This window comes from Lutjanus erythropterus, chromosome 4 (genome assembly GCF_056507025.1).
Source record: "Lutjanus erythropterus isolate fLutEry1 chromosome 4, fLutEry1.hap2, whole genome shotgun sequence".
NCBI classification, from domain to species: domain Eukaryota; kingdom Metazoa; phylum Chordata; class Actinopteri; order Lutjaniformes; family Lutjanidae; genus Lutjanus; species Lutjanus erythropterus.
Window position 1 is genome coordinate 41,959,481 of NC_139320.1, and position 8,714 is coordinate 41,968,194.

The 8,714-nt window shown below is 40.7% G+C and overlaps 2 protein-coding genes across 2 annotated transcripts; both read left to right on the forward strand.

The window, feature by feature from the left end:
• The first annotated feature begins 3,431 nt into the window (after window positions 1-3,431).
• Window positions 3,432-4,400, forward strand: LOC146329053 (olfactory receptor 52E8-like). The gene has a single exon (XM_084716612.1). The coding sequence runs from the start codon at window positions 3,432-3,434 to the stop codon at window positions 4,398-4,400; it is 969 nt and encodes a 322-aa protein (XP_084572738.1).
• Window positions 4,401-5,726: 1,326 nt separating this feature from the next.
• Window positions 5,727-7,017, forward strand: LOC146329054 (olfactory receptor 52E8-like). Its single transcript, XM_084716613.1, has one exon. The coding sequence runs from the start codon at window positions 5,742-5,744 to the stop codon at window positions 6,699-6,701; it is 960 nt and encodes a 319-aa protein (XP_084572739.1). The 5' UTR covers window positions 5,727-5,741; the 3' UTR covers window positions 6,702-7,017.
• The last annotated feature ends 1,697 nt before the right edge of the window (window positions 7,018-8,714 follow it).

An 8,714-nucleotide genomic window follows, 5' to 3' on the forward strand; every position in this document is an offset into this window, starting at 1 on the left:
TGTCACAACGGTGTGGTAAAGCAAACGCAATACTGCTCCGATTCTCCGGCCCATCTCACGTTCCATTGTCCCCTCACTTGAGAACAAGACCCCGAGATACTTGAACTCCCTCACTTGGGGTAAGGACTCATTCCCTACTCGGAGTAGACAATCCACCAGTTTCCTGCTGAGAACCATGGCCTCAGAGTTAGAGGTGCTGATCCTCATCCCAGCCACTTCACACTCAGATGCAAACCGATCCAGTGAGTGCTGAAGGTCACAGACCAATGATGCCATCAGAACTACATCATCTGCAAAAAGCAGCTTTGCAGTCATCAGACCACCAAACCCAGTCATACGCCTTCTTCAAATCAACAAAACCCTCCAAGATTTTGCAAGACTGAAAAGCTGGTCTGTCGGTCCACAACTGGGGCGGAACTTGCATTGCTCCTCTTCAATCCGAGGTTCAATTATCGGCCTGACCCTCCATTCCAGCACCTTAGAGTAAACTTTCCCAGGGAGGCTGAGTAATGTGAAACCTCTATAATTGGCACACACCCTCTGGTCCCCCTTTCTGAAAAGGAGAACCACCACCCCAGTCTGCCACTATTTAGGCACTGTCCCAAACTTTCATGCAGTGTTAAAGAGACATGTCATCCATGACAGCCCCTCAACACCCAAAGCCTTCAACATTTCTGGGTAGATCTCATCAATCCTTGGGGTTTTACCACTGTGGAGTTGTTTGACTACCTCAGTGACTTCCTCCAGGGAAATTGACATTGATCCCCCAGCATCCTCCAGCTCTGCCTCTACCATAGAGAGTGGGTTAGTTGGGTTCAGATGTTCCTCAAAGTGCTCCTTCCACTGCAGGATGACCTCCTCATTTGAAGTCAACAGGGTCCCATCCTTGTTATATACAGCCTGGATGGTCACCTGTTTCCCACTCCTGAGGTGCCAAACTGTTTTCCAGAAGCACTTTGGTGCCAACTGAAAGTCCTTCTCCATGGCTTCTCTGAACTCCACCTACAAATGCTGCTTTGCCTGTGTCACGGTTGGGGCTGCCATCCTTCAGGCCTGTCAGTACCTTGCAACTGCCTCTGGAGTCCCCCGAGATAACATATCCCGGAAGGCCTCCTTCTTCAGTTGGACACGATGTTCGAGGGGCATCCACGACCTTAAGACCACAGCTCTCAGCCGCAGCCTCAGCAATGGCTGTTTTGAACATTGACCAGTCCAGTTCAATGTCCCCTACCTCCACAGGGATGCCAGAGAAGCTCCACCAGAGGTGGGTGTTGAACGTCTCCCAGACAGAGGCCTCCTCCAAACGTTCCCAGCTCACCCACACTATACGTTTGGGCTTGCCAGGTCTGTCCAAAGGCTTCCCCCACCACCTGACCCAACTCACCACCAGATGGTGATCAGCTGACAGCTCAGCCCCTCTCTACATACAGCCTCAGGTCAGATGATACAATAACATCATCATACATCATTGACCTTCGGCCTAGGGTGCTCTAGTACCACATACACTTATGAGCATCCTTATGCTCGAACATGGTGTTCATTATGGACAGTCTATGACTAGCACACAATAATAAACACTCGTTTGGGTTCCTCCCAGTCATGCCCCTCCAAGTGTCTCCATTGCCCACGTGTACATTGAAGTCTCCCAGTAGGACTACTAAGTCCCCTACTGGAGCCCCATGCAAGACTCCGTTCAGGGTCTCTAAGAAGGCTGAATACTCCTAACTGCTGTTCAGTGCATAAACACAGAGAACAGTCAGAGTCCCCCCCCCCCCCCATAACCCGTAGGCATAGGGAGGCGACCCTCTCATCCACCATGGTAAACTCCAACATAGTGGCAGGGAGTTATGAGTATCCCAACACCCGCCTGGCACCTCACACCCCGGGAAACTCCGGAGAAGAACAGAGTCCAAACCCCATCCACGAGAATGGTTCCAGAGCCGAGGCTGTGCGTCGAGCTAAGCCCCACCAGATCTAACCGATAGTGTTCCACCTCTTGCACAAGCTCCAGCTCCTTTCCTACCAGAGAGGTGACATTCCACGTCCCCAGAGCGAGCCTCTGCCACCCAGGTCTGGTCCGTCGGGACCCCCTGCCTTCACTGCCACCCAACTGGCAGTGCACCTGACCCCAGCAGTTCCTCTCAAGATGGTGGGCCCACGGGATGGGGGAGCATTGACCATGTTGCTTGTTCGGGCTGTGCCCAGCCGGGCTCCATAGCATCATCGGCCACCAGGCACTCACTGTCAGGCCCCCTTCCAGGCCTGGGACCCCGGGGTCCCTCCGGGCAGGGTCACTCTGCCCCTTCGCTTTGTCATGGGTTGTTTGAACCATTCTTAGTCTGGACCCTCGCCTGAGACCAGTTTGCCATGGGAGACTCTACCAGGAGCACTAGGCTCTCAACAATACAGCTCCCAGGTTCATAGGGACACGCAAACCTCTCAACCACGATAAGGTGATGGTGACCAGAGTGGGTGTCTACGAATGTATTTCTGTATTTGGTGGTATTTGTACCAGTAATAAATCTGTATGCAATGGTAAAATGCAATCATACCTAATGTACAGAAACCAGGACATAGATGACAAAGCCAGCAGTAGTGTAACTGTAGTCTTAAAGTAGGTAGAAAGCCTAAGAGATTACACTGGCTCACATTTGTTTGTGTTTGCTATAAGAGTGTCACAGAATTCTGTCTACGGCTGAATGTAGATTAAGGGGTTAACTGGGTTTATTTTAATATTGCTGTCAATTTTTAAAGTTTTCATTAAATTGTTGATAATGTTAGAGGATCATATTCTCAAATGAATCTGGAAAGTTCCCCTCCTACCTGAGGATGCACATGGTCAGACTTCACAAGGAGCAGATATTAAATGTGACCCAAGCTCTGCACTTAGCTTTTAGGTGTTGGCCTGCATCTGAAAGGTAAGACAAAGAGAAAACACCACAACTACACAATGTATAACTGTCTTTGTATTTGCTGTTGTATAGTATGTGTTTGTCAAATAATCCAAAGATTGAACGTTAAAAAACAAATTTTATATGCTTTTTTCAAAATTTCTGAGGAAAGTAATATAAGTCATGACAAATGCTTTTACCTTTGAGCAATTTTGTTTCTGATAGATTCTAACCAGGTAAAGAGAGGAGTGAATAATGCAATATGTAATTACCTTTAAATAGTTTCAACACTGATCAAATACTGTGTAAATTATTAATATAACGATTATTTATTTACTTATTTGTGTAAAGTAAAAGCAAGTAAATCTTCACATTAGAGACACACTTTTCTGTTTCATATAATTATAAATTGAATAAACTTTAGTTATATAGTTGCTAAGTTGATTAAGTTTATCCATTAGGAGAGAAATAATTGTCTTCCACATTGCTATAGTTGTGTCATGTTAAATATTGCTTTTGTGTCTTGTGAAATAGGAGATAATGATCTACACTAATGTCACAAGAATGAAAAGCTTCACCATCCTTGGATTTCCTGGACTTTCACCACAGTATTATGGACCTGTCTCAGCTCTGCTCTTTTTTATCTACCTGTCTATCGCAGTGGGAAATATTTTCATTTTAGCATTCGTTGCCTATGAGAAGTCCCTGCAAAAACCGACATATCTTGTGTTTTGTCACCTGGCGTTGAATGACTTAACATTTGGCACTGTGACTCTCCCAAAGATCGTATCAAAATACTGGTTTGATGATGGTGTTGTTTCATTTTATGGCTGCTTTACACAGATGTTCTTTGTTCATTATCTAGGATCAGTGACTTCTTTCATCTTGTTGGTAATGGCTCTTGATCGATTTGTTGCGATATGTATTCCTCTGCGTTATCCTGTTCTGATCACGAACAACATCATATCTGTGCTCTGCGGGGTCGCCTGGTTCATACCTGTGTCTTTGTTGGTGACCATTGTTGTCCAAGCCCTCGCTTTACCGTACTGTAAATCTAATGTCATTGCTCAGTGCTACTGTGACCACATTTCTATAACAAGTCAGGCCTGTGGTGAGGATGTGAGAATGGTACAGGTCACAACTCTCTGTATGGCCATGTTTTGTCTCCTGGTTCCTCTTGCATTTATCTTATTTTCCTACGTTTCCATTATTGTTGCGATCTTGAAAATGTCCAATGCTGCAGGGCGCAAAAAAACCTTATCAACGTGCACCCCACAAATATTCATCACATGTCTTTTTTACCTGCCCAGGTGTTTTGTCTATGTAGCGAATACTGTTGGGTTTTCTTTCAGTCTAGATGTTCGCATTTTACTGATATTGTTGTACAGTCTTTTACCACCTGCTGTTAATCCAATCATATACTGCTTCAAGACTCAGGATATCAAACAGACTTTGATAAAGAAGCTGAAAACTAGTCGGATTGGAATAGAGATCAAACTTTCATTCTAATAACAAACTGATGATAAAAGTTTGGTTAATTTGCAAGAAATATTACAGTAGAAAGTTATTTTTTGGAAAAAGTTAACATGATGTGTAAATTTATTCTTTGTGTGTGTGCTTGTGTGTTATATTAGTGAAAACTGTGTGTTTTACAGCAATTCAGATGATAATGGTATATAAATGCTGGTTATTTCAGATGTAACTGCTTTACAGATACCGTACAGTATGTCATGTAATAGAACTGATTCGCTAATATGAAGAAACAATACTGTACTTTTTCTGTATTATAATGGAACTTGGAGATATCGTTATTAAAGTTTTATTTTAACTCACATTCAAGAGTGATTTTTTTTATTATTAATTTTGGGTGTTACATTTAAACAAGCCACTTCAATTATAGCCTTCACCAAAAGTGTATAGCATTTGCAAACGCTCAACCTGTTCTCATCCCAACTCACCAAATACAGATGTTTTGTTTTTGCCTTCTGTTTTTCATACTGATTCACATGGTACGCTTTAGCAACTGTATCAGATGCTGCTAGAAAGCCTTTGAAACACATGGTTAACATTGTGAAACAGTCACAGGTTTCACATGGCGTATGGGTGAGTGCGAGGACAGTCCCATAGACTCACGTCTCTGACTCCAGCAGAATGCGTTGTATTTCTGCAGGTCTGTTTGACAGGAGTCGTGTCTTAAGGATGTTCAGGGTGATCACAGCTGCACCACTTCACAGCTCGGACATTTTACTTCAACATTTATGGTGTTGGCTTCTCTGCTGTCTTAAAAGGAGACTGATGAGTGTGCCTCAACATTACCATTAGACATTAAAAGTGCTTTAGTTGCTTAGAGCAGAAATTCTAAAGGAACTAGAGAAATATGTCAGTATGAACATTTTTAGCAGTTACAATTATGAAAAACATGGGTGTAAGCTACTGATTGGAAATTGAGTTCTATTTTACCGAGCATGTCATGTGTCCTGTCTACACTGTCAACTACTAGAACTAGTTAGGCCTCTGGGATCTGCCTGTTTACATCAAATAAACTGTCAAACAAAATGCTTAGCACATATTAGGCAGCTCCACAGAGAGACGCTGCAGTCGGCTCATGGAAGCAGATCTGCTGGCAGTTTCACAAGGTAAGATTTACACCTGAGATCCTCCACAGGAAACATGAAATCACACTGTAGTGGCTTGTGCTGTTGCTTTTGTTTGCATTTTGGTCAGATTTGACATAATTAGGTTTATTTTAATGCTTGTTATTTCATGTTTTTCTCAACTTTTTGCACGCAATAACTACTTCAATCATTGTGTTTTCTATTTGACAGGTTGCTATTGTGAATTAAAGTGATTATGCTCTACACTAATGTAACAAGCATAAAAGATTTCTTCATCCTGGGATTTCCTGGACTTTCACCGGAGTATTATGGACCTGTGTCAGCCCTGCTGTTCATCCTCTTCTTGGTTATAGCTGTAGGAAATACTTTCATCTTAACATTTGTGAAATGTGACCAGTCTCTTCACAAACCTTCATATCTGATCTTCTGCCACTTGGCGTTAACAGACTTAATGTTTGGGACTGTCACTCTGCCAAAGATCATATCAAAATATTGGTTTGATGACAGCATTATTTCGTTTTATGGATGCTTTGCACAGATGTATTTTGTTCATTTTATAGGTGCGACTCATTCCTTCATCCTGATGGTGATGGCCCTGGATCGGTTTATTGCGATTTGTGCTCCACTGCGTTACGCAGCTGTTTTCACAAACACCACTGTGTCTGTGCTGTGTGGAATATCCTGGCTCATGCCCATCTCATGGATGGTGGGGATAGTTTTAGATGCTCTTACGTTGCCTTTCTGTAATTCAAATATAATTATACAGTGCTTTTGTGACCATATAGCAATAACAGCGCTCGGCTGTGAGAATGTGCGAGAGGTTCAAGTGGTGGCGTTTGGTCTGGCCATGTTCAGTCTGCTGGTGCCGCTGTGTTTTATTATCTTGTCTTATTTTGTCATCATTGTTGTTATTATGAGAATGTCCAGCTCTGAGGGACGCTCGAAGACTCTGTCCACCTGCACGCCGCAGCTGCTCATCACGTTTTTGTATTACATGCCGAGATGCTTTGTGTACCTGGCAAATAATGTGGGATTCAGGTTCAGTGTTCCAGTTCGCATCGTGGTTGTGATGCTGTACAGTCTTTTACCTGCTGCTGTCAACCCGATAATATACTGCTTCAAAACCAAGGACATCAAGGAAAGCTTAAAAAAGAAATTTATCAGGAAAATTAATATCAGCACAAAAACTGGATAAAATGTTGTAAGGCAGTGTGCAGTTAATACAATGATATAGCAGAGCAATTAAATCAAGTGATGCTTAGTTTTCTATTGCTATCTCAAAAGTGTTCACCCCTGTAGACTGTAAAACCAAATGCACAAATAAATTATTTGTAATAAATATGGAAAGTTAAGTTTATTGTTTAGAAGTTCCACTAATCTAAAAATGTTGAGTGCCGGTGATTTTTTTCTTTTGTGTCAGGTTCAAATTGCTTAGTCAAGTTGAATTTGCTATAATAATTTTAATTTAGTACATGTTACACTCCAAAACTCCAAATATTTAAGTTATGATAGCCTCAAGAAAAAAAAAAAGATAACTGCTTGCAACAATTGAGATTTTGGGGGTACAGCATAAGTTTTATTCACAATCAGTTTTAAGATTCTGCTGTTTTTTTCATGGTCAGGCTCTCACTTACAATTTTTAAAGTCCTCTATGAGCCACAACACACTATAAAAACAAGACTATTAGTTAAGTTAAAAATATTAGTATTATGCATTTATTACAACATTAAATCCTCATTCTACTCCAGTCTTTAAACATTTGTTAACTGATTCTGTCCCTCACTGTTTTGTGATTCTTGTGTTGATTTCATCTGGCTCCTATTCATCTGTTTGTTTGTTTTTAATTTATCTGTGTTTTATCTGTTGTTTTGTTGTTCTTGTTCTGTGAACACTTTGTAACCATGTTAAGAAAAGTGCTATATAAATAAAGTATATTTTTATTGCTTACATTTACATTTTCTTGTCTTGTTATCTAATATGTCTTTTACTATACATTTATTCTTTCTCTCTCTATCACTGTGTGGTTTTACCTGGTGACTTTGTTTAAAAACTGCAAAAAAATAAAAATTATTACCATTTATTATTACATCCACATCTTTCTATAAGCATCTGGCAACTAAAACTTACCCTGGAAACAGATACCTGGTTCTGTTCAAGGACAACTAGCACCTCTAAAGGATACAAATGAACTTGTAATACTTTGCTTGTTTAATCCATTGTTGTCATTTTATGGGGGTTATGAGGTGGACAATGTCTTGGCTCCAGGATAGCAACTTTCCAAATTTACACTTGTTCTTTTGTTTTTTGTTTGTTTGTTTGTTTGTTTGTTTCTTCTGCTAAGCTAAGCTAACACATGTGAGTGCTACTGATCCCCTCTCATCTAACTCTCACTTAGGACGAAAATAAGTGTATTTCACAAAATGTCAAACTATTCCTTTAACTGACATGCTTGTTTTCATTAAGTTAGTGAGGTCTGGCAAATATACAGGCTCAGGCCTTTTGGACCGATACCATTGCGCAATTGATTGATGTTTCACGGCCAATATTATAGGGAATACATTAATACAAATATGACATGTCACAAGTAGTTAATTCTCCTTGCAAATAAAAACCATGAGCATCACGCAAAATATTTTTTTCTGATTAAAATGGGACAGACATTCAATTAAACTGCCATAAAAGTGGGACAGAGCGCTGTCTACACTGACACACACTAAATATTCCAGGTTTTAATAGGAAATAGACAATATTCTTCCTATTAATCTGTTTACATAGTTAATGAAAATGAATATTCCTCTGATTTTACCATTTATCTACAGCTGTGCATACATGTACAGTTAATGTAATGATGAAACAAACACAGAAACAACAACAAACACAACTTCTATCTTACATTCTTTCAGTCACCTTCTTGAAAATACTGGCAGTGTGATATTTACACAAACCCATCTAAGTATTTTGTAGTTTAAAAGAGTGTTTCTCCTTCTGACCAGAAACATGGGCTTTTTGTGTGTGTGTATGCGACACAAACACGCACACATCCTCTTTTCTGTTTATGGTCAGTTCTGTGACTATAAACAAATAACCATTCAATTGAACGAAAAATTAATTGATTGGTTAATGGAAACAGTTGTTTTTAGAAAAGGAGTTTGTGCTTCAACAACAGGGTTCTCACTGGGGTACTAGAGCATATTCCAAAAAACTGAAA

Excerpts from the sequence above, each read along its gene's own strand:
- LOC146329053 (XM_084716612.1), top strand. The coding sequence starts at position 3,432 with ATGATCTACACTAATGTCACAAGAATGAAAAGCTTCACCATCCTTGGA.
- LOC146329054 (XM_084716613.1), top strand. The coding sequence starts at position 5,742 with ATGCTCTACACTAATGTAACAAGCATAAAAGATTTCTTCATCCTGGGA.